At 38.6% G+C, this 26,700-nt stretch overlaps 1 protein-coding gene across 2 annotated transcripts in view; it reads left to right on the top strand.

The window, feature by feature from the left end:
• The window catches only part of PPA2 (inorganic pyrophosphatase 2), a 79,971-nt gene that overhangs the window by 29,329 nt on the left and 23,942 nt on the right, over window positions 1-26,700 (top strand). For both annotated transcript variants that reach the window (XM_058549844.1, XM_058549845.1), the window contains exons 6-7: window positions 7,114-7,240; window positions 25,585-25,712. In XM_058549844.1, coding sequence (XP_058405827.1) covers window positions 7,114-7,240; window positions 25,585-25,712 — 255 coding nt within the window. The remainder of the gene's footprint in view (window positions 1-7,113; window positions 7,241-25,584; window positions 25,713-26,700) is intronic.

The raw sequence follows: 26,700 nt of genomic DNA, 5'->3' as shown, positions 1-26,700 counted from the left end.
TATAACATTGTAAAAATTTCAGGTGTACATCATTGTGCTTCTATTTCTGCATAGATTACATCATGTTCACCACCAAAATACTAATTACAACCCATCACCACACACATGTACCGAATTATCCCTTTCACCCTGCTCCCTCCCCCCTTCCCCTCTGGTAACCACCAATCCAATCTCTGTCTCTATGTGTTTGTTTATTGTTGTTATTATCTACTACTTAATGAAGGAAATCATACGGTATTTGACCTTCTCCCTCTGACTTATTTCACTTTGCGTTATACCCTCAATGTCCATCCATGATGTCACAAATGGCTGGATTTCATCGTTTCTTATGGCTGAGTAGTATTCCATTGTGTATCTATACCACATCTTCTTTATCCATTCGTCCCTTGATGGGCACTTAGGTTGCTTCCAAGTCTTGGCTATTGTGAATAACGCTGCAATGAACACATGGGTGCATGTACCTTTACAAATTGGTGTTTTCAAGTTCTTTGGATAAATACCCAGCAGTGGGATAGCTGGATCATATGGTAGTTCTATCCTTGATTTTTTGAGGAATCTCCATACTGTTTTCCATAGTGGCTGCACCAGTTTGCACTCCCACCAGCAGTGTATGAGAGTTCCCTTCTCTCCACATCCTCTCCAACACATGTTGTTTCCTGTCTTGTTAATTATAGCCATTCTGACGGGCATGAGGTGATATCTCATTGTAGTTTTGATTTGCATTTCCCTGATAGTTAGTGATTTTGAACATCTTTTCATGTGTCTATTGGCCATCTGTATATCTTCTTTGGAGAAATGGCTGTTCAGGTCTTTTGCCCATTTTTTAATTGGGTTGGTAGTTTTTTTGTTAGTAAGATGCATGAGTTCTTTATATATTTTGGAGATTAAGCCCTTATCAGAAGTATGGTTTGCAAATATCTTCTGCCAATTGTTAGGTTGTCTTTTTGTTTTGTTGATGGTTTCCTTTGCTGTGCAGAAGATTTTTAGTTTGATGTAGTCCCATTTGTTTATTTTTTCTATTGTTTCTCTTGCCCAGTCAGACGTGGTGTTTGAAAAGATGTTGCTAAGACTGATGTCGAAGAGCGTACTGCCTATGTTTTCTTCTAGAAGTTTCACAGTTTCAGGTCTTACATTCAAGTCTTTAATCCATTTGGAGTTAATTTTTGTGTATGGTGTAAGGTAAGGGTCTACTTTCATTTTTTTGCATATGGCTATCCAGTTTTCCCAACACCATTTGTTGAAGAGACTTTCTTTTCCCCATTGTATGTTCTTGGCTCCTTTGTCAAAGATTAGCTGTCCATAGATGTGTGGGTTTATTTCTGGGCTTTCGATTCTATTCCATTGATCTGTGTGTCTGTTTTTGTGCCAGTACCATGCTGTTTTGGTTACTACAGCTTTGTAGTATATTTTGAAATCAGGGAGTGTGATACCTCCAGCTTTGTTCTTTTTTCTCAGGATTCCTTTAGCTATTCGGGGTCTTTTGTTGTTCCATATAAATTTTCGGATTCTTTGTTCTATTTCTGTGAAAAATGTTGTTGGAACTTTGATAGGGATTGCATTGAATCTATAGATGGCTTTAGGAAGTATGGACATCTTAACTATGTTAATTCTTCCAATCCAAGAGCACGGAATATCTTTCCATTTCTTTGTGTCTTCTTCAATTTCTTTCAGAAATGTTTTATAGTTTTCGGTGTACAGATCTTTCACCTCTTTGGTTAAGTTTATTCCTAGGTATTTTATTCTTTTTGTTGCAATTGTAAATGGGATGGTATTCTTAATTTCTCTTTCTGCTACTTCGTTGTTAGTGTACAGAAATGCAACTGATTTTTGTATGTTGATTTTGTATCTTGCAATTTTACCATATTCGTTTATTACTTCTAAAAGTTTTCTGGTGGATTCTTTAGGGTTTTCTATATATAAAGTCATGTAATCTGCAAATAGTGACAGTTTCACTTCTTCCTTTCCAATTTGGATCCCTTTTATTTCTTTCTCTTGCCTGATTGCTCTGGCTAGGACTTTCAGTACTATGTTAAATAGGAGTGGTGACAGTGGGCATCCTTGTCTGGTTCCTGTTTTTAGAGGGATGGCTTTCAGTTTTTCACCATTGAGGATGATATTAGCTGTGGGTTTCTCATATATGGTCTTTTTTATGTTGAGGTACTTTCCTTCTATACCCATTTTATTCAGAGTTTTTATCATAAATGGATGCTGTATCTTGTCAAATGCTTTCTCTGCATCTATTCAGATGATCATGTGATTTTTATTCTTCATTTTATTAATGTGGTGTATTACGTTGATTGATTTGCGAATGTTAAACCATCCCTGCATCCCTGGAATAAATCCCACTTGATCATGGTGTATAATCTTTTTAACGTATTGTTGTATGCGATTTGCTAGTATTTTATTGAGGATTTTTGCATCGATGTTCATCAGTGATATTGGCCTGTAATTTTCTTTTTTTGTGTTGTCCTTGTCTGGTTTTGGTATCAGGGTAACATTAGCTTCGTAGAATGAGTTAGGGAGCTTCCCCCCCTCCTCAATTTTTTGGAAGAGTTTGAGAAGGATAGGTATTAAGTCTTCTTTGAATGTTTGGTAGAATTCACCAGGGAAGCCGTCTGGTCCTGGACTTTTATTTTTGGGGAGGTGTGTGATTACTGTTTCGATCTCCTTACTGGTGATTGGTCTATTCAAATTCTCTACTTCTTCTTGATCCAGTTTTGGAAGGTTGTATGATTCTAAGAATTTATCCGTTTCTTCCAGATTGTCGAATTGGTTGGCATATAGCTTTTCATAGTATTCTCTTATAATCTTTTGTATTTCTGAGGTGTCTGTTGTAACCTCTCCTCTTTCATTTCAGATTTTACTTATTTGTGCCTTCTCTCTTTTTTTTTTGGTGAGTCTAGCTAAAGGTTTGTCAATTTTGTTGATCTTTTCAAAGAACCAGCTCTTGGTTTTATTAATTTTTTCTATTGTTTTTTTGGTCTCTATTTCATTTATTTCTGCTGTGATTTTTATTATTTCCCTTCTTCTACTGATTTTGGGCTCGGTTTGTTCTTCTTTTTCCAATTCCTTCAGGTGCATTGTTAGATTGTTTATTTGAGATTTTTCTTGTTTTTTGAGATAGGCCTGTATCGCTATAAACTTCCCTCTTAGAACTGCTTTTGCTGTATCCCATAAATTCTGGCGTGTCGTATTTTCATTTTCATTTGTCTCCAGGTATTTTTTGATTTCTTCTTTGATTTCTTCGTTAACCCAGTCGTTGTTCAGTAGCATTTTGTTTAATCTCCACGTATTTGTGGCTTTTCTGATTTTCTTCCTATAGTTGATTTCTAGTTTCATACCGTTGTGGTCAGAAAAGATGCTTGGTATTATTTCAGTCTTCTTAAATTTATGGAGACTTGTTTTGTGGCCTAATATGTGATCAATCCTGGAGAATGTTCCATGTGCCTTTGAAAAGAACGTGTATTCTTCGGTTTTTGGATGGAATGCTCTGTATATATCTACTAGGTCCATCTGTTGTAGTGTGTCGTTTAAGGCCAATGTTTCCTTATTGATCTTCTGTTTGGATGATCTATCCGTTGGTGTAAGTGGAGTGTTAAAGTCCCCTACTATTATTGTGTTACTGTCTATTTCTGTTTTTATGTCTGTTAATAATTGCTTTATATATTTAGGTGCACCTACATTGGGTGCATAGATATTTACAAGTGTTATATCCTCTTGTTGGATTGTTCCCTTGATCATTATGTAGTGCCCTTCTTTGTCTCTTTTTACAGTTTTTGTTTTAAAGTCTATTTTGTCTGATATGACTACTGCTACCCCAGCTTTCTTTTCATTGCCATTTGCGTGGAGTATCTTTTTCCATCCCTTCACTTTCAGTTTGTGAGTGTCTTTAGGTCTGAAGTGTGTCTCTTGTATGCAGCATATATATGGGTCTTGTTTTTCTATCCAGTCAGCCACCCTATGCCTTTTAATTGGAGCATTTAGTCCATTGACGTTTAAAGTAGCTATTGATAAGTATGTACTTACTGCCATTTTTTAACTTTTTTTTTTCTCAGTGTTTTAGTAGTCCTTCTCTGTTCCTTTCTTCTTCTGTACAGAATTGATGGTCACTTTAGTTTGACCTCTGTCTGAAAGCTGTACTCTTTAACTCCCCTCCTCCCTCATGTTTTCAATATCATATCTAACCTCTTTGTTGTGCATTTGTATCCATTACGTTCTTATCATGGAAATAGATAATTTTTTCTATTTGTGGTCTTTTCTTTTCCCCTTAAATCAGTCCCTTTAACATTTCTTGTAGCACTGGTTTCTTGGTGACAAACTCCTTTAATTTTTGCTTATCTGGGAAAATTTTGATCTCTCCTTCCATTTTGAATGATAACCTTGCTGGGTACAGTATTCTTGGCTGTAAGTTTTTTCCTTTTAGCACTTTAAATATATCGTGCCATTCTTTTCTAGCCTGTAAGGTTTCTGCTGAGAAGTCAGCTGATAGCCTTATGGGGTTTCCTTTGTACGTAACTTGACATTCTCTTGCGGCTTTTAGGATTCTCTCTTTATCTTTAATTCTGGAAATTTTGATTATGATGTGTCTTGGTGTGGGCCTCTTTGGGTTTATCTTGTTTGGGGCTCTCTGTGCTTTCTGTACCTGGATGTCTGTTTCCTTCCTTAGGTTAGGGAAGTTTTCATCTATTATTTCTTGAAATAGATTCTCTGACCCCTTGTCTCGCTCTTCTCCTTCCGGGACACCTATAACACGGATGTTAGTGTGCTTGATGTTGTCCCAGAGGTCCCTTAGACTGTCCTCACTCTTTTTAATTCTTTTCTCTTTTACCTGTTCACCTCGGGTAATTTCTTCTAGTCTTTTGTCCAGCTCACAGATCCGTTCTTCTGTATCCTCTACTCTGCTTTTGAGTCCCTCTAATGAATTTCTCATTTCCAGTACTGTATTCTTCATTTCTGATTGGTTCTTTTTTATATCTTCCATTTCTTTGTTGACATTCTCACTGAGTTCATCTATTCTTCTCCCCAGATCAGTGAGCATCCTTAACACTCTTAGTTTGAACTCTCTGTCGGGTAGGTTGCTCATTTCTGTTTCACTTAGTTCCTTTTCTGGGGTTTTGTCCTGTTCCCTTACTTGGAATGTATTCTTTTGCCTCTTCATTTCGCCTCTTTCCCTGTGCTTGTGTCTACGTATTAGGTAGGTCAGCTACGTCTCCTCCTCTTGGATAGGTGACCTTATGTAAGTGATGCCTTAGGAGGCTTCCAGTGTGCTTCCCTCAGTTCTCAATGTTCCGGGGTGACCCCTATGTGGGCTATGTGTGTCCTTCTGTTGTGGCCTGTTTGCTCTCCCTGTAGGCGCCCAGGGAGGCTGAGTTATGCTCCTGGCCAGCTGTTGTAATGCTCAGCTGCTTGTAGTTGTTGTGGGCCCTTCAGTCTCTTTATCAGGCGTGGGGAGCCCCAGCACAGTTGGCTGCAGGTTCTAATACCACATTTGTGTTGCAGTATTTCTTTTAAGTGAGTAGGCCCCCAGCGTGGCAGGTTGTTAGGCTCAGGGCCTTACAATTGCTATAAGCCTCTAGCCTATTAGGTCTCTTGTCAGCTCTCTGAGGATTGCAGCTGGGTGGGGCTGGCCTCAGGCACAGGAGCACCCAGTTGTTTCAGGTTTTGGAAGGTGGAGCAAACCTCCTATGTGGGTCTTTGAGAAGCACAAGTCTTCTGCGGCTGAGAAGCCCTGCCGCCCACAGGTCCACACACACAGTCAACACAGTCCTGCCCCGTGTGAGCACCCCGACCTCCCCAAGCGGACCCAGTCTCTCCACTGCGGGAGCCCCACACACTCTGCCACAGCCCCACACTCTCCACCCGCTCCTTGTGCACACCCTGCCCTGCTCAAGTCGGCTCAGTTGCCAGGCTGCAGAGAATCCAGTCACCAATCTATGCAGGCCCACAAGTTGCCTGAGGGCTTGTTGTTGGGTGGGGCCAGTCTCTAGGGTGGGCTGCCTGCCCTGGCTGAGCTGGATTAAATCGGTGCTCTAGCGGGTGGGGCAGACCCTGGGCTAGCGGGCCTCATGGAGAACTCCAATGGCGTCTGTGTCAGCACGCCCACACCAGGCCACAACAATGGCCGCCGCCAATGTCCCAGTCCCTGGAGAGGTCTCACCCCTCACCGAGATGCACTCAGGGCCTATTAGGTGAGTCTCTTGTCACCAAAGCACTGTACACCTTTCTTTCTGGTGATTTTAGGATGCTTCCTGAAACGGGTGAGTTTGCGCGCGGGCCCTTTAAGAGTCAGTTTTAGTTTCTTTGTGAACCGGGTTTTCTGGGGGTGCTCCCCAGTGTTTTAGTAGCAGGCAAAGTCAGATATTATGCCACTCGTCTCGATTGTGCTGGGTCCACAAAATGCCCACAGCGGGGGCGCTCCCCGGCTCAGGGCCCCCCGCCTCCAGGGAGGCTGCGTACCTGTGAGCTGCTCCCGGCGGCCGTGAAGCTGGCGGCTTGTGAAGGCGGCGTTTTTCCTCTCCAGAAGGGAGTGTCTGCCTCTTCCACCTCAGTTAGGATTGTCCGTTGTTGCAAGAGTTCCTCTCATCCAGTTTTCAGTTCTGTCTCAGGGGTAATTTTTCCATGAGTAGTTGTAAATTGGCTGTGTCCATGGGAGGAGGTGAGTTCCGAGTCTGCTTACGCCGCCATCTTGACTCCCTCTCCTAATATGTTAAAATTTACTTTTCACTAGTAACTGATAAGTGTGGCTTGCAGAAAAGGTACTATGAAACAATTTAAGGATTCTCAAGTCTCTTTGTACCTCTAAGCTGCAGAAGCCAGGTTATATTATGGAATGATATACATGGGTTTATTATCTACTCAGTGTGAGTTTCTAGGCCTAGTACATTAAATTTCAAGATCTATAAGTAAGTTCAATTTGCAAAAAAAGGATCAAGATACTTAATTCTAAAAGGGATAACATAAAAGGCCTTATGACCATTTTTATATTATTTTTAATTATTAAAGCTTTATTAAATTCCAGTTTGTAGTGCTTTGAATCTTTCGTATGGATTTTTATGATATGTGAGTGAACTTCTCCAACACCTTGCAAATGCTGAATTTCTTTTTGCTTTAAAGGTACTGTCTTGTGGAGAGGTTATTCGTGTGAAGATCCTTGGAATCTTGGCTCTCATTGATCAGGGTGAAACAGATTGGAAATTAATTGCTATCAATGTGAATGATCCTGAAGCCTCAAAGTTTCATGGTAAGTCTGTAACTTTGCAGAAACAGAAGTAAATCAGTGTGCCATTGGAATTCTTAGAATTTAAAAGGGGCTCATGTGAAGCACAATGTATGTATTTGGGAGTTAAATTTATTGGTTTTGTTTTTTTATTCTGTCTACACGGAAGGTAAAGGGCAATCCAACATGACTGTGTCTGAGTCGTGTCATGTTTCTAGGAGGAACGAGAGAGAGCAGGATGTAGATGGGCAAACGATGCTTCAGACTAGGAAGGGTCAGTCTGGGTTCCCTTCCCCTCTCTCCTCTTCTCCTTTTCTTTCTTAAATCTCACTTGTTCGTTTGAGTAACAGGAAAAAACTAAGGAAGGAGCGTTCATCAAGGCCATAAGCTGTTTCTGCACCTCGTTTTTGTTCCGTCTTGTACAAGTGAAGGAAGGGAGAGTGCCCTCTGACAAAGTGTTGGTGTCCCAGAGTCAGCTGGTGTGATGAAGAGCTGACCTCTGAGGCACACAGACTCCAGGTTGGGTTCTGGCCATACTGCTCTTACCCGAGGACTTTGGGTAGATCATTTAACCTTTCCGAATTTCAGTCTGCTCACCTATAAATGGAGATAAATATGCTTAAATATGCCTTCTTGTGAGGTTGTTGACAGTATGAGAGATGATTTACTTAAAGCTGTCACATATCAAGTGTTGAATATATGGCCACTATTATTATTCTTGGACCAATTTTTTTCCTTATTTTTCTAGCCTTCTTCCTTTCAGTTTCATCTGTATTCAGTATCTCGGTGCCTTCTAGACCTCAGTTCTTATCTCAACTGGAAAATATACCATTTCTGAATTGACTGAAACTCATGAACACTTACGTGTTAACCTCTCTTAATTTATGTGCATTTAAACCTTTCCTTGCACGTGAAACAGCAAGAGGGGTCTTGCCTTTCTTGCTTGTAGTTGGGAAAGGGAGGTTCTGAAAGAGTGAAGTACGTATAATCTCAGGGTCAAAACTAAAACGTGAAAATTACAATTAAATTATGAGACTTGAGTCCATGAGCCATATATATTTCTTGCCTGTCTCGTTATTTTACCCTGGGTTTCTTTATCATTGTATTTCTCATACATACCTATGTAAGAAGAGTAAATAAATATCCAGTTTAAAATATTTTTTAATGCATTAACTGCTCCTCAAATGAGAACTGATAATATAATGGTGCAACAGCCAGCCAAAACGAATCATCTAACTCATTCATTTCTGATGTGGCACACTGAAGTCACGAATCTCTGCTGAGGGATGTCCCTTTATACTGGAGTGGCTGAGCCTGAATGAAACTAGTCTTTAGGTGGAGTAAACTATCCTTTAGGTGGAATAAACTGGTTTTTAGGTGGAGTAAACTAGTCTTTAGGTAGAGTAAACTCATCTTTAGGTGGAGTAAACTAGTTTTTTAGGTGGAGTAAACTCGTCTTTAGGTGGAGTTAACTCATCTTCACCCAGTACTGTGGGGGCTGTGTTTTAACATTCTGAACTCCCTAGCATATGCCAAGCACTGGTGCCTATTCTAGTACATATTATTATTATTAATTTGGAAGATGCTCAAAAGATTTAAATAAGTTGCCCAAGTTTGCACATCTCGTGAATGGTAGAACCGTGGTTTGGACTCATTCTGTCTGATGATAAAGTCCATTGTCCATCTGCAATGCTATACTGAGCCATTCATACTTGATTAGTAATCTGTAGTATTTGTGACTAGCAGCATTGGAACCACATTCCATAAAGCCAGGTGCCTACTCCTTGTTGAATTTCTGGAGGGTTAGAATGAAAACTTGAACTGTCTTTTCACTTTCTGTTTGTACCCAGAAAGGAGAAGACTTTGCACTTGGCGCATCTTCTCAATTCTTTTTGTGTTTGCCAGTAAAAGACATGCAGGAATACTGAAGGTTATTTAGGTTGAGATAAAATTATCAGACTAGAACAATTGGGGCCGGGCCGGTGGTGCAGTGGTTAAGTGTGCGTGCTCTGCTTCCGCAGCCCGGGGTTCGCAGGTTTGGATCCCGGGCGTGCACCGACGCACCGCTTGTCAAGCCATGCTGTGGCGGCGTCCCATATAAAATAGAGGAAGATGGGCACAGATGTTAGCCCAGGGCCAGTCTTCCTCAGCAAAAAAAAAGGAGAGGATTGTCATCAGATGTTAGCTCAGGACTAGTCTTCCTCACACACACACAAAAAAATTATCAGACTAGAACAATTAAAAGAAGAAATTGTTGTTCTGAAAGAGAAAAAGGACTTTTTTCCGTGGTACTAAAAGGAAACACGTGTATATTATCTCCATCATGAAAAATACATCATGAAAAATGCTTCTTAATGGTATGTTTTTCAAATCCTAAAATTAAAAGACTAGATGAGTGTCATTGACATATTTTGCTCTGAAACGGTATGCTGCATTGTGTTTTGTGTTTATGTCCAGAATGAGTCAGGCACCTGGGGGAAATGGGATTATTTACTCTAAGGGCATTTGCACTGGGTAGGACCTTACGTGCTCTTGTAGACGTGGATTTGGTAAAGCCAGTTCTGCAGCTCTAAGAGTTGCAGCTGTTTTCTTTTATTGCTTCTCCTTCCCTTTACCTTCATGTTATTGTCACATATGCACACATCCTTATTGAATTCTCCTCTCTTCTCTCATTTGACAGTGCCCCAAGAAAAAAATAAATGTAGGCACAAATTGAAGGGCAGAAATAGTTGTGGTATAATTTTCTTTTAGTCATAAATCACGGACTCCTAGGTGACTCTGTGTGGCAACTTTTATTTTACTTGAACTGGAGTCTTGACTTATTTTTATCATACCTCTCAAACGTCTTCCAGCTGTTCTCTCAACTGTTTCAGATGAAAGACGGAGTTTCTGTTGTCCTGCTGGTTACGCGAATGTTAGTGAACAGAGATCATTCCTAGTCTTACATTGTTTCCTCACTGCTTAGCCTGTGTGCTATCTCTTCCTAGGACACCTGCTGAAGGGGGTTGCAGGGAGGGGAACAGAGAGACGCTCAGTAGCTGCAGGGGCTGAAAGCTTCCTAAATTTGTGAAGGAATTTTTTAAAATCAGTTTGTGTGATTGGATTACAATATTTAATAGCTTTCTCTTGTATCATAATAATTAATTCATCTTCTAAAAGTACCTGACGTATAATTCAGGGGGAGCTTAAGCATTGTAAGCACATGGCTTGTTGTATATGATGTTACAAGTGAAAAATAGAACCTTGGCAGGGGTGAGGGGGCCTCAGAAATAAATAGAGGATCAGTCTCATGATCCTGAGAGTAGGTGAAATGCCTCTTATAACAACTTATGATTTTAGTATAGTAAGATAAAAGTGTATATTTGGATTCATATGATTAAATAAATATTAGCTAATAGATATTAAAAGTTTGGTACTATTCTCCATCTATGCTACATCTGTGAAAGTTAATCAACAATCTTAATCTTAAATCAAGCAACTTGTAAAAATGTTATGTGTCCCTCCCACATTTACCTTCTAAAATAACAAACACAGGATTTTTTTTTTTTTTTTTTTTTTTGTGAGGAGATCAGCCCTGAGCTAACATCCGCCAATCCTCCTCTTTTTTTTGCTGAGGAAGACGGCCCTGGGCTAACATCGGTGCCTATCTTCCTCCACTTTATATGGGACGCCGCCACAGCATGGCTTACCAAGCAGTACTTTGGTGCGCGCCCGGGATCCGAACCAGCGAACCCCGGGCCGCTGCAGCGGAGCGCGCGCACTTAACCGCTTGCACCACCGGGCCGGCCCCCAAACACAGGATTTTGTATGGCACTTTTTTAGATTATAAAAATAATCATATACTTGGAACTACAATCTCCACCCCGGCACCCTGTCTGACTCCCGTGTGGTCTCCTATGGTGTCAGTTCTCCTCGTCTGGGAACGGTGTGCTCACACCTGTTCCTGAGTTTACATCTTTTCCCGTTGACTCAGGCTGCTGCCTGAAAGATTGGGAATTCACGTCTTGTACATTTCTCAGTTTTGTTCCGAATTTCTTCTCTTGTTATCGTAATAACTCTGACTGTCACACATGGAGCTGCACTGATTGCTTCGTTACTGCTCAGCAGTGACTGCAGCTGCCTGGGATGGACCCGGGGGCATCAAGGCTCCTCTCCTTCCTCCTCTGCCCTCAGTGACCAGCCGCTCTGGGCCACACCTGGCGCTACACAACAAAGTTGATCACGTTTAAGTTCCCTTCTTTAACTGTGAATGCTGTTCATGTTTTGTCTGTTGAATCTGAACGTTGAAAACAATAAACAGCATTGACAGTATCTATTGTTCACCTTGTTTGTGGTGCCTTTTACTGAGTGGTCAGCCTGGAGCCTGCTGCCCGTTCTCATCCTGGGTCTTTTCCTCGCCCTCCTGGTTACTGGCCCCACTCTTTCTTAGATTTTCGTTTTTCTTGTCCTTTGTCACTGTTGGCTGATGTATATTTTCCAAAAATTTTTACAGAAAATGCGTGGGAGATTGATTCTCTGTGTCCATACGTGTGGAAAATGGCCTTTTTTGGGTTACTTTCTACTTAAATAACTTTAAAATAGCTAATGCAGTAACTTTAAATATAAGTTACTGTTTATGAATTGGAATTTTTATTACAAAGGAGTAAGTGATTTTATAACAATTTAAACATTTGTCATCTACACTTCTTGGCATTTTTGTTAGGCAGATCAACAAGAAGAAAGATTAAAAACATGTAGGGAATGGTAGCTATCTGAAAATTTTTTTAAAAATTCTGTAGTTTTCTGAGGATGTATGTAATACAGAAATTTGTAGAGAAATTTTTTTATTATTTCCTATACATTTTTATTATTTAGACATTTAAAAAATAAACCCCTCCTATTAGTTTTCACTACCTTAAGGAAAAAAAGCTGTTTTTTGACATGGTCAGTACCTATTTACCAGTACCTAAAAAACAAAAGTCTTTTTTAATTTATAGACAGTATGTCCTTCCATATATATAATATGTTATATATAAAATGATGTATATAATAATATACATTATATATGACATATATAATATGTAATAATTATATAATATGTATATATAATTTTTTTGGTATATTAATCTAGACTCATTTAAGTTAGGATTCTGCAAGGAAGTTTTGGGGTTGTTTCATTTGTTGTGAAATAACTTCTTTGATCCTAGTGAACACGTGCGCAGACTTTGGTAAACTATAATATCCTGTTTTAATATTCATAGTTTTTAACTTTGATATGATTGAACTAAAACTAGCCATTGCGTCAGAGAATGCCTTTGAATTAGAAAGAAACTGTGGTTGCTGGCTATATTTCTGTAATTTTAACATTATTATTTAAATCTAAGTTTTGCTCTTTGAAACTGAAGTAGCCACTGTGAAAATCTAAAAAAAAGTCTAAATAACATTTGAAACAAATTCCTTGTACTCCCTGGTAGAAAATAGGTCACTCTGGCTGGCTCATTAACACATGGAGAGCACCAGGGCCATTTAATGCGCTGTAATTAGGATCCAGGCCCTAATGCTCTTAATGGTACCTTAATGGCCTTGAAGAGTTAATAAGACTCTGAGAACACTGAATCGTTGCTGAGAATGCCTCGGCCATTAGGGATAATAGCGCTTGGTTATGAAATCACCAAGTTCAGAGCTTTTTGAGAAGATTGAATTTCGAGGGCATGTGTGATTTCTCTCTTGGTCAAATTAACCAGGTTCTGTAATGTGGAGCTTCAGGTGCCCACCACGCAGGTGCTGGAGCCCCTCAGACCTGCCCGTGGAGCCTGCGGGCCTTGTGTCAGGTGAACTGGTGTCCCGAGGAGGTAATTTAGGCCTAGAAGCTACTTCAGCTTGCAGAGCAATAAACATTTGGTCTTTAAATGAGTCAGCCCTGTTGTCTGCTGTCCTGTGATCAGTGTTGCCTGCGCACTCATTTTACAGTTTAAAAATGAAAAATTAAATTCGGAACGGTTGTATTGATGTAGATATGTTCGGGGTGAGTAAATTACATGGGTGATAAGGGGATTATTTGAAATTGGGCAGCTGAGACTTTTTCAAAGGTCGGCATTATAACTAAGATTATCGGCATTTATGTGTATTTCATACATGTAGAATTTCAACTTATGTTAAGAGAAATCTAAAAGTCAAATAAAACTACATAGTTTCTTTTATTGTCTTTCAAGGCCTGAATAAACATGTGGAAAACGAATCTCTTTGGCTTAAATTTTCATTTGCTAAATAAACACTTCTAGTGTCCTTGCAATTACTATTTAAAAAATAAGCACATTAATAAGGTGTTTGATTTCCTTGCTTCCCAAAACACAATTTAATACTGTTATTTAGGGGAAAAAAATAGGGAATAGCATAGTAATCCTAAGGGGAAATATTCGTGTGGACCGTGGAAACCAGAGAGAATGGGGTGCAGTTTGCTTTCGCTTCGTGTACTAGTGGGCACAGGAGCTCGCTGGCACGTCACCATTGTCATCCTAAGAGCTCTGACTTTCTGCAACAATTACTGTGTGCCAAAGAGCTGTGCCAAGGGCTTTTTCTGGAATGTCTGTGTGATGCTCACACAAGCTCGAGCAGGATGTGCTGGTGGTCGTGTTTTGTTTCAGGTTAGGAAGCTGAGGCCTGGTGGGGTGGTTGGGGCCTGTCTGGAGTCATACAGGGCATGTTGGGATCCAGCTGGGCCCCGGGGCCCGTGCTCTTCACCGTGGCGTGGCACTGCCCCAGACAGGTCCTGGGTGCTGGGAGTGTTTGTGCCCGTGGACAGGGCCCCTTCCTGGGCTGCTGACCATTTGCTCCTTGTTACTTTAGGCATCAGTGAGATGATCATGATTAGGGGTCCCCGTAAAAAGATGGCTCCTCTGATCTTCCTTCCTTTGGTTTCAGTGGTTGGTATACCTTATTAGGCATGGGTGTGTAGGGATGAGGTGTGCAGGAGGCAGCTGAGGAACAGGGATGCACAGAGCTACATGTACCGCAATTAAGAGTAGCATTGACTTACTGAGAGTCTTTGTCTCTGTTCTGAGCCCTGACCTCCTCCAGCATTGTCAGGCTTCAGTCGTATTCCCATGATGTGGGGAAGAGTTGGGAGACCTCAGTTCTGAGGTCCTCTCTTGTGTGTGTTAGTTATCTGACCTGGGAAAATCCTGTAACCTCCTGAAGCTTTAGTTTCTTCTCCTCCAAAGTTTCAGGGTTGACCCTCTCATCAGCAAATGATCCCTGGGGTTTTTCTCGTTTCTAAATTTTGGTTGTTCTAGAAAATATTTTTAATCCATTATTTTTAGCCTGTCTTCTTCTAAAGTAGAAAGACCTAAATTATCTCCAAAGTTAGTGCTGTTGGAAACACAGTTTAAATTAAAGGATCGTAGATAGATTTCTCGGGACATGGGCACATTTTTAAGTACTTCAGGGAAGCTGTTAATTGTGGAGCTGCAACCGCGGTGGAGGTCTGTCTGACCCAAAGCCTGAGCCACTCTGTTATATACTTCAAATTAAAGTTAGGTTAGAAAAATATGTGAATTTCTGCTATGTTCAAGGCACCCAAATGGTTTTCATTTTATTGGTCATGTAAAATTTCTCATGAAATGATAATGAATATTTATATTTTTGAAAAAAATCTACGAAGTCTTCTCTGAGAGGTTTTTCTGATGCAACACAAATAGACCTCTACGTAGAATTACCTTGTTTGGTATTACTTATTTTGAAGTATGTTAATTTCCATTATTTTTCATCTCGTTAATGTATGTTTTTAGTACAGGTGTTGATAAGAGTAGAATTTGTGGAAAAGGAGAATGGAGATGGAAAGGCAACTAAAATGAAGGATGCTGCTCATTAGTCTGTGTGCTGTTAAGCAGGTTTGCAGAAAGTGTGGAAAACAGGAAAATCGTTTAGAGATCCTGAGTAAGCACAAACTGTTAAAACAATTAATTCTCTGAGCTGGAGCCTCTATTCATGATGCAGAACATACAGTGAGTGTTATGGAATGGAACTGTTGTTTCTCATGAATGTTTGTAAAATGTCATTAAGGACGTAGGTTCTTGCTCCCCACAGATCCTGTGTGGAGGCCACTTGTGCACACGTGTAGTTCTGTGAGAGCAGCCTCTGTACAACTGGATGAGAACGTCATGCATTTGCCTCGCTGCCTTCAGTAAAATCCCGTAGAATTGGAAACTCCTCTTTTCTTTTTTTTACCCTCTTTGGATAAAATTTCAAGTATGAGGCCATTTCCTAGTGTCTTTTATTTTCTTTTAAATAATAGAGGCAAAGAGAGATGGCATTATATTTATGTCACTGGTTTTTATCTAAAAGCAAAACCAAAAAGTCCTCAGCTGATTATATGCTTTCCTCACCTCATGTTATGGTTTGGTGAAAATAATCCAGATAAAACCAGCATTTAAATTTTTTTCTCCGGGTCTTCTTCCTCGAAGTGCAGATAGTTCTCGCTCTGGGGATGTGGACAGGAACTTAGAGATGTTAATGTACGTGGCTTGATGGGGCTCCTGGGTGGTTCCGACAGGTTCTTCCAATCTGTCCTTCCTTGCTGTTGGGTGTTCTATTCTTGGATCTAGAATAATTGATGACAGTTTTGGTTTATATTCAGTTAGGGGATATAATCTCCTAAGCAAATTTGATGATATTCTCCCCTGCACATACACCTGCCGCCCCATATGTAAAGCTAGCATATTGGGATTAGTCTAGTCCCTTGGAGATCTTGGGCAAGGAGCTCCAATTTCCTAATTTACGTAAAGGAAATAATAACTAATTTACAGATTTGGAAGCTTCAGTGACATACTGTTACTGACTGAGCATTTAAAAAAATTTTTTTGCCAGTGTGATAAATGAAAAATGGTATCTTGTCTTAATTTTGCATTTTTTCTGCTTAATGCTGGAATGGAACATCTTTTTCACATATTTATTGGCTATTTGTATCTTCCCTTCTGTGAATTGCCTATGGATATTGTTCTCCATTTTTCTATGGAGTTGACATATTCTTTTGATATATGAGAGTTGCTTGGATATTTTGGATATTAATTCTTTATTATTTAGGTTGCAAATATTGTCTCCCCATCTGCAGAGAATCTGCATTGCCTTTTGACTTATAGGTATTTTTAATTTTGACATATTCCATTTCATCAATTATTTTTATACATGACTTTAGCATTTTGATTCTTGTTTGAGGATTTCTTATCCCATAGTCCGAAAGATGTTTTTCTTTATTTCCTTTTTATTCTTTTATATTTTAATGTTTTTACAACTGGGTCTTTAATTCATGTGGAATTTATTTTATTTTTTTCCATATATACAATTTTCCCATCACCATTCAACAGAAAAATCTGTCCTCTTCCCCCTGTTTTGAAATGTCTCCTTTATCATATATTGCATTCTTATTTTTACAAATGGCCTGTTTCTGGATTCTGTTTGGTGTCCATGATCTATTCCTGTGCCAGTGCCATGTTATTTTAATTACTGTAGCCTCATAATAAAACATATACAAGCCAAATTCTCCTCCTTTTGCTCTACTTTTTCAAAGTTGTTTTGGTTTTTCTTATGCTTTTATTCCTCTCTGCAAATTTTCGAATCCAATTGTCAAGGATTTCTGCTATCTTTAATGTATTAAATTTTCACATCAATGAATATGATATATTTTTCCATTTATTCAGGCTTTCTTGTGTGTCTTTTAGTAGAGTGATGTAGATTTACCAATGAAGGTCCTGTTACATTTTATGTTAGGTTTGTCTTGGTATTTAATACTAATTTTTCCATTGCAAAAGCGTTGTACAGTGCCTGTCGTGTTATAGGTGCTCAATAATTTTCTTAAAATTGATGAATAAATGAACGTATGCATGCATGTATTGATAAAAAATGAACGTTTTGAGCAAAGTCTGAAAATATCTTCCAACTAGGTGTGTTTTCACTTATTTTAAAGGGGGAAAACATTTGTACTTAAAATTTTGGCATTTTGAGCAATTGCAGTTGTCCTTCTTTGGAGCACTGTGTACGTTGCCAAAGATGTGTCCACTTTGTGTGACTCTTTCTCTCGGACAGTGCTCTGGAGACTCCTATGTACTGTTGTGTGTGGTCAGTGTCGTTTGTTCCATCCTGTCGCTGAGTCCTGTTCTGTCGTGTAGATACACAGCATCTTTCCTTCCACCTGCTGATGGAAGTTTGGGTTTCTAATTTTGGGCTAATACGAATAAGGCTGTTATGAACATTCAAATACAAGTCTGTGTGTGAACATACGTTTCATTTGTCTTGGGAAAGTACCTAGGAATAGGGTTACTGGGTTAGATGGTAATTATGTGCTTAGTATCAAAAGAAACAGTCAAACTGTTTACCAAGTGGCTGTACCATTTTGCATTTCCACCAGCAGTCATGTGTGAGAGCCAGTTGCCCCCAGAACCTCCATCCATGCTTTGTGCTTCTGTTTCCTATTGTCTTAAGCAGTAAAATGTCTTTTGGAGAAATTAAGAGGAGAAATGCACACACACACATATGTATTCTTTTATATTTACCCACGTATTTGCATTTTCATACCCTTATATTTTAGTGCTTCTGGAAGATCTATAGTTTCCATCTGGTATCATTTTCCTTAACTTGAAGACTGTAGCATTTTTTGTGGTGTACTTCTGCTGGTGATGAATTCTCTCCATTTTCATTGATATGAAATTGTCTTTTCTTGCCTTTGTTTTGGAAGCCTAGTTTCACTGGATGTAGAACTTTGAGTTACAGGGATTTTCGTAAAGATATTCCATTTTCTTTTGGCCTCCATTGTTTCCGATGATAAGTCAACAGTGACTGTGTTGTTACCCAGTATATACTATATTGTTTTCTCACACTGTGTTAAAGGTTTTCTCCGTATTTTTGAATTTCAGTAATTTTTCTGTGGTGTGCTAATGTGTCCTTTCCTTTATATTTATCCCACTTAGGGTATACTGAACTTGGTGAATCTGTAAATTCATGTTTTTGCCACATTTGGGAAATTATTTGCCATTATTTTTTTCACCCCATTCTCTTTCTCCTTCATCCCAAACTCATGACACACACATTTTAGACCACTCTTTGTTGTCTCACAGTCACTGACACTCTGCGTGTCTTTCCAGTCCTTCTTCCTCACTGCTCTTCAGACCTGATAATTTCTGTGGGTCTTTCTTTTACTTCCCTGATTTTTTTCTGCCTTATGCACATTCTGCTATTAAACCTGTCTGATTTTTCATTTCAGATAGTCCCTCATCTGGGTGATAGTTTTGTAGTTTCTGTTCCTTGACTGAGATTTCCGCATGTGTGTGCATTGTGACTGTATTTTCCTGGAAGTCCGTGGACATATCCATAATAACTCCTTTAACGTCCTGATTTGCATGGGCCATCTCAGGGCTGGTTTCTGTGGACTGCTTCCTCTCCTGATCAGGAGTCTCAGAAATATCCCAGTATGTGCAGTAAATCATACGGCCGTCCTGCTTTTACCTGACAGGTGTTTTTGTTCCATGCTGAGTCTGCAGGGTGCTGATCTTGTTTTTGAGTATTTCTGGTTTTCTCTTTTTGTAAGTTATCTATCTTGCTGTGGGTTAACTGGACAGAGTGTGTTGAAACATGAATTCAGTGCCTCCTCTTTGTCAGAGGTTTCTGTTTTCTGTAAAGCAAACTGCTTTGGAAAGTTGAGCATTGTTTTTAATTGCTGATAATTTGGTTAATGTACTTAAACTGAGTGAAAGTCTCATTTCAAAAATAAAAGTAATTTTATTTATATATTCCCTCTCTGTTCCAAATATCGAAAAAAATGGTTAAAGTTAAACATACTAGAAATGAAAAAACTTTATAAGAACTAAATTGTAATAATATTAGAAATAAAGGTAAATATGTCTATCATTAAATGAGAAATTAATTACATATTCATTTGAGGCCTGATCATTACCATAAGAAAAAAAGTATGTTTATAGAAAAAAGGTTGTGAACAAGTGTGCATGTGTATGTGTGTGTCTGTGTGTCCAGATGTTCTTTTATATGTTATTTTCAGTGCTTGACATTGTTTATGTCTTTGCCTAGCTACATTGATTTTTCAGTGGAGTTGTACCCATTAAAAATAAAATAACCGTCAATATTAATGAAAATATGTTTAGTAATTTTCTAAATCATTAATTCATGTTTGTTTATTTTTGAGAGAGAAAAGCATGTGAAGCTATAGGTTTGCCTCTGAGTGTAACTTTGGCTCCATCCTGTGGACAAAGTTTTAGGGGATTGGAGGTGTAATAATTAATATTAGTTAAGAATTATCCTTTATTTTTTATTAGGTGATTTTCATGTCTTATTTAATCCTCACAACAGCCTTGGTTTCTTTTTTTCTGTTTTGTATGAGAAGAAACAGACAAACTCCTGTGTGTTCCCAAGATGACACAGTGTGTGAGTTCCAGACTGGGATCTGGACTTAGTGCTGCTCGATTCCAAACAGGATGTTTCTCCTAGTTTACCTTATTTCTTCTTGCAAACTTTCCAAGTGTTCCTATTGTCATGATTTTCTGAATATTCTTAAAGTTTTGATTTTCTTTTGGACAAAAAAAGTTATTTTTTAAGTAAGAGTGTATTTTTCTTTTTTTGGTTAATTTTTAATGTCCAATTTTTTTTTTTTTTTTTTATGAGGAGGACCAGCCCTGAGCTAACATCCAATGCCAATCCTCCTCTTTTTTGCTGAGGAAGACTGGCCCTGGGCTAACATCTGTGCCCATCTTCCTCTACTTTATATGGGACACCCCCACAGCATGGCTTAACAAGTGGTGTGTCAGTGCGTGCTGGGGATCCGAACCAGTGAACCCCGGGCCGCTGCAGTGGAGCACACGCACTTAACTGCTTGCACCACTGGGCTGGCCCCTCCAATTTTTAATTATATAAAACGTTGGGGGGATTGGGTAAGGCTCTTTTTTGGTTGACAAGAGAGTTATTTAAACTTTTTTATTGTTAATCATTAATGTATTTTGCTTACCAAATATGTTTTCATAATTTTCTCATGCTTAACATTTCTTAATGTTTTCCCTGTTTTTAGTACATAATCATTTTTAAAGTTCATGGATGCTTTCCTATGTCTCTAGATTAAAAAGATCTCATCCTTCAGACATTTCTTTCTCACATCATTTGTCGGCTGTATGTATAAAATGAACTTTATCAACTTGAATTTTCACCTCATTTACATCATTACTATTTGCTTATTTGGCAAATAGTACTGTCTTAAAGTATGTTTAATTCTGAAATCTGGGTAAAATTGAAGTCTTGGCAAACACATGTGACTGGAAACTCCCCTGGTGTGAGACAGTGTATCTTAGATAAAAAGAACAGAAAGAAACTTAATTCACAAACTGCTTTTTATTTTTTGCTGAGAAGATCACAATTTGTGACCTTCTGTTAGGTTTTAGAAACAAGTGAACTGGTTGATACTGAAAAGAAACTTGGTTACGTGGAAGGTATATAATACCCCTGATGAAGGGAAAAGATAAGCCATAAGGATTGCTTTAAAAAATGAGAAGTGTTACGATCCTGTCCTATCTATAGAGATAGAGTGGTAGGTTTTGACTAAGATGGTTTAGATTAATTTCTTTGCTTTTATAAATTCCTAAATCAAAATTAATTAAGAAAAACTGAATTAAAATGGAGAGGTCTCGTTTTGAAAAAACAAAATCAAACTTTAAAATTTGTTATTATATTGCATCCTCATTTTCTGTTTTGCTTTTTAGCTAGCATTTAATAAAGAAATTTATAAAATTTCCAATGGATTTATATAGAACTACTATTATTTATATATTTTTGGTTTTAATGTAAGAATTCTCCTACGAAGACTCCATATAATCTTTGTTAATTAAACTTTCAGATTTGGAAACAGCTCTGTTGTAAAGTAGTTCATGGCTGTGCACGTGTGTCGGAAGTCGTTACTTTCTATGAAGCTTTTAAAAAACACGAGGGCGATACATATTTAGGTGACTACTTTTAGTTGTAAGATAGTTGAACATGTTACTTAATGTTATGGACTAGTCCTTTTTAGCTCTTTGATACTTTAAATGTTACGTAAATCTGATCTTCAGTGGGTTTTGTTGTTTTTTTTCCATTTATTTCTAATTCCTCTCGGTTCTGCCTTCTAAAGACATCCAGAATTGAGCGTTTGTCACCAGCTCCTTACAACTGCGTTCATCCCGGCCCTCACCGTGCTTCCCCTGCGTGGACACTCAGCACTTCCTGCTGGTTGTCCTGCTTCCACGTCTTCCCCTCACGGTCTGGTCTCTTCCCCACAGCAGGTGGAGAGCACCGCGCTCCTAGAGCCCTCTCACGGCTCCCGTCTCCAGGGGAAAGGCCAAGTCTTCACGGGGCCCCTCGACTCCTGTGAGACAGGCCTGGGGCTGCTCCTCTGATCTCATCTCCCGACACTACCTTTCTTCACTGCTCTACACACAGAGCTCTCACACTGTCTCCCGCAAGCCTGTTAAGCACACTCACACCTCGGGATCTGGGCACTTACCGTCTTCCTCCCAGGACTCCTTCTCTGCTAGGTATTTGCATGAGTTGCTCCCACACTTCATTCAAGAATTTACTAAAATAATGTTTTCTTAGAGGCTGGCTTGACCTCTTATATCTAAACTCCTCTTCCCACCTCATTTGCAGAGCACATGCATAATTATAGATTTTTATGTCTTTTTCTCATTTTTAACTGTTTTCTTACCCAGGCCTAAGTTGACAGCAGATATTTTTAGCAACCTGTTTTATTAAATTATTTCAAAACATTAAAATTAATTTTATAGAAACAAAATCTCTTTTTTGTACTGATAAAATCACTTCCTTATATAATATTTTATTAAATCTCAAAATTATAACAACAGGTAGAGTTGGCATAGATGCTTTGGGAATAAACACACCCGATGCTTGCTAAAGCTGAGACTTACCTGGTGGAAGTGAAGGGTGGGCCTTCTAGAGCTGTCTGCTAGACTCAGCATGCAGACTACTGTGGACATCAGTCAGAATATTTTACAGAAGTGGAGAGTCTTTGTTAATCATCCATGTAGTTGATCAAGTAGATCTCGATTAAGAGTTTTATTTGTAATTAAAAACATAAACTGAAATAAATTTAGCTTGATTACTACATAAAAGAGCTCTTCTAGATTATTCTAACTTTTATTGTTGGGTTAGTTCATCTTGAAAATAAATTATATAATTGTCTGTAATAGATTTTTCATATAAAATTAATTCCAAGAGTGGGAATAAATGACTACTAGAGAATTGCTGCTTTTCTTAAAATAACATATATCATAAAAAATACATGTAATGAAAAAATTCTGGAAATGAATAATAGTGATGGTTGCACAACATTATGGATGTACGTAATACCACTGAATTATATATTTTAAAATGATACATGTTATGTATGTTTTACCACAATAAAAGAAAACTTAAAAATATCTCTATACTTATGTTCTTTTAATATAAATAAAACCTGTAACAATATTACCACACAGTATAGAAGAAAAAGCAGAATTCATGGAATTAGAAGACTTTTATTTATATAGTACTAGTTCTAATGAATGAGTTGGATAAATTGTGGCAAATCTTTTACGTTTCCTTAAGTGTAGTTTTCTTATGTTTAATATGAATGCGCTTATTCTTCTCAACTCTCAGGAGTTTTATGAGGAGCAAGTGAGGTTATTTTTATAAAATTATTTTATAAACTAAATCAGTCTATAGATTTTAGGTGGAATTTTTCATATTTTCAGAAGAGTAATTCATTGAACTGACTATTGATATTGGATATAAGATTTTGGCTTGAGGCATTTGCTGTTGAGGTTTTAAAAATGTTTAAATTGCTTATTTTATCATTTTTTTTATCAGTTTTTTTTTTTTTTTTGAGGAAGATTAGCCCTGAGCTAACATTCGATGCCAATCCTCCTCTTTTTGCTGAGGAAGACTGGCCCTGGGCTAACATCTGTGCCCATCTTCCTCCATTTTAGATGTGGGACGCCGCCACAGCCGTGGCTCAACAAGCAGTGTGTAGGTCCGTGCCTGGTATCCGAACCTGGGAACCCCAGGCTGCTGAAGCGGAATGCGAGCACTTAACCGCTATGCCACCCGGCCGGCCCCTTAAATTGCTTATTTTAAATGTTTTATTTTTGGTGGAAATACAGCTCTTTTTCCCCAGGCTATAATTAATTGAGAATGGAAAATGTTTATCTTGTATTTAGAGAGTTACACTGCTCATTGGCATTATTAGATTTTCAGGTTTTTTATTATTGATGTCTTTGCTTAACAGGCCCTCTACATAACTTAAGAGAAATCCTTCTGAGCTGAGATAGTTATTGAATAACTTGGCTTCTCCTTTCTTATTTGAAGTTAGTCAGTTAAAACACATTTATCAGAAAGCGTATACAGTGGGACACAGAGTATAGATTGGATAATGTATGGCGATGAAATCATCAATCAGGTGTAAGTAATAGAAGATGATTTATTTTGACACTGGTTAAAGTGCATGTCTAGTTGCTCACCTTTAGTGGACTGAAAGATTTTTTTTCCTCTGAATAAGAAAACAGTGAGTTGGAGGAACTCATTATTAGTTAATTTACAGAGATTTTTTTGCAAAAAGAGTGATAGGATATAGGAAAATGATCAATAGAAAGCCCACCATGGAAAGAAGCTTTTTTAATAAGATAAACAGAAAAAATAATCAGAATTTGAAGAAGAAACAACATGTATTAGGTGAAATATTTATTGGATGTTCTGTTTGGGGCCATGACGGAACTTCCCAACCTGGGATACAGTGTGTGATACTAAAAAGATGTGATCTTAATCTTCAGAATTCACTGTCCTAAGCATCTTCCATCGGTTACTAAATATGCTGACTGTGATTACTAGAGCAAGTGTCCGTGTGTTCAGTTTCAGGAGGTTCTTTCTTCACTTAGTCATAACATTGCTGCTGTTTGCTGCAGAAGTACTTTGGATAGACGTGTGGCCCATTGACGTATTTTAAAATTTTAGACCTGAGTGCCTCCAGGCAGCATTCTCAATCCTCTGTTTGCCATGGTCTCTGCCTTCCCGTGCTCACTTCACTCTGTGAAACATCTGGAGACATGTAACTCTTGCTGAACCTTTACATAACAGGCAGAAAGATAATTCCTGTCTAACTCATACCTGCAAAATGCTCACGTGTTCCTGTCGTGCCTAGTGAGCAGGGGTTCCCACCAGGCTCGGATGAGCGTCTGAAACCAGGTGATCTTAAATTATCCCTGTGCATGGTGTCATCTCCTGTTTTCAGTTGTAACTTCCTAATGTTTCAAGTGCTACCAAGTCTGTTTGTCATTTTCCATAATAAATTGTACATAACAGACTATGCTAAATTCTCTTAAGCCACAGTCTGGTGGAGAGTAAAGGCTTCTAGTTTTGTGTAGTTATTGCTCATACTTTTTGAATTGATATTTATTGGACAGGATACATTCCTTCGGGACTTCTTTTTGGGAGGGGTCTATTATTATTAATAGAGTAATATTTCCAATTATGTTTAATTGAATGCCCTCAAAATGTAATGGTTAAGCTGTTCACATGGTTATAGAACTTAAAAATAAATACTGTAAATCATTACAGAATTTGAAGTGAAAAACTCCGTGAACCATCCAGGTTTCAACCTGTTTAAAATTGCCCTGTCCGCAGTCTCTTTCTTACTCTTTCTTCTTCGGACTTTTTGCCACTTTACATATGGTGTGTTTGTTTCTTTATTTGTCTCTTGCTGCTGTGTGGGCTGTGAGAGCAGGGTCCTATTTCTGTTCACTGTTCCATTTCCTGCTTAGCACCGTGTCTGACACAGACGAGGACCTTGTTGCGTGCGGGGTGTGTGAATGCGGGAAGCCCTCCTCTCCGGGGACCCTGTGCTCCTCTGGGTGCCACCCTCCCCCCCCTCTCTTCAGCGTTCCTTAGCTTAGGATTTCTAAAGCACAGGTCCTGCCATTTCCCTTCCCTGCTCTGAGCCCTCCCTGCCCGAGGAACGTCAGTCCTTAAGCACATCTCACTCAGCCTTCTCGCTTCGTTGCAGTTTGTTGTCTGTGTGTTTCCTGTAGTTAGGCCTCTGAGCTCCTTGAGAAGACCTTCATTGCCTCCGTCGGCTTATCCCCTGTACCTAGGCAGCGTCTGAAGGTGCTCAGAGTGTTTCTGAGTGGAGGAGTAATGCTTTCCACATGAAGCAGCGGGGATCCAGAGATGACTTGGGGCCTGTTGACAGTGATGCTGCTGGCGCTCGGTGGGCGGACTGGACCCATGCTTTCTGACTCCCTCAGCCCAACGGTCTACCTCCAAGAGGAATGAATGTCGATTTTTAACAAAAAGTCTTTTTGTGTCTTCACTTGCAGATATTGATGATGTTGAGAAGTACAAACCGGGTTACTTGGAAGCTACAATTAATTGGTTTAGATTTTATAAGGTGCCAGAAGGAAAACCAGAAAACCGGTTTGCTTTTAATGGAGAATTCAAAAACAAGGTGAAGACAATGATCTTTATTTTAAAATGTAATTATGATACCTGTACAACACTTCCTTCACTTTGGGGGATTTCTTATGTGAATATTTGTGTAGCATGGTAACAAAAGTGCTTTTTACTGACTTTCATATTTAAGGACATTATTTTATCATTTTTATTAAAAAAATTTTTTCAGGAGATCTAAGTGAATCAATAAGACTGATAATTATCTATCTCCATCTATCTATCTATCAATATATCCTTCATTTCAGAAAATGAGGGATTTTCAAGGTCAGACTATTGTTATGAAGAAGAACCTTCCGTTTGCTGTTCTGGAGAGGAGAAGGTTCCTCACCACTAATGTGAATCTAAGGGGGCGTCCCCCCCACCCGAGTGTTCTTCTGCCACAGCTGAATAAGCTGCTTCACAATTAGGAAAGCACCTGAATTACCTGACTGTCTTAGGATTTTTCTATTAGAGTACCACAAAGTTACCGTGAAGTGTTTCTGATATGACACGAATGGAGAAAATAGGCCAAAGAGTTGAGGTCTAAACATAGAATATTTTTTTAAGTTACTACCACTGCATAAATTACACATTATAACCAATATTTAAGTGGGTACTAATAAGGAAAGTATGCTTTCTAAGTAAAGAAGCCATGTTAATGAAAACTTAAAAGTTACAATTAGTATTTTGCTATACTAGAATTTATTGCTAGACTCAGTATTTTTTTAAAGGCACATTAAAAGATCCCTTAAGATCTCTAGGACCTCGTCTAGGGACTTATTAAATATAAATATAAAACTATTATTTTAGATTGGATTCTCTTACTGAAAAATAAAATGTTGAAAATTTATAAAATAAATTATTTTTTATCTTTTTTCTCCAAAACATATGTTCTATTTTATTTTTGAAATGATATAAATTTCAAACCTGTATAATACTTTTGTGCCCCTTTATTGCCTCAGGGTAAGACTGCCAAGTCATGAATTTATAAAAGAGTGAGGTGG

The sequence above is a fragment of the Diceros bicornis genome, chromosome 11 (assembly GCF_020826845.1).
Source record: "Diceros bicornis minor isolate mBicDic1 chromosome 11, mDicBic1.mat.cur, whole genome shotgun sequence".
Lineage (NCBI taxonomy): Eukaryota > Metazoa > Chordata > Mammalia > Perissodactyla > Rhinocerotidae > Diceros > Diceros bicornis.
The sequence above is the reverse complement of the archived record's forward strand: the minus strand, read 5'-3'. Positions and strand labels throughout refer to the sequence as shown.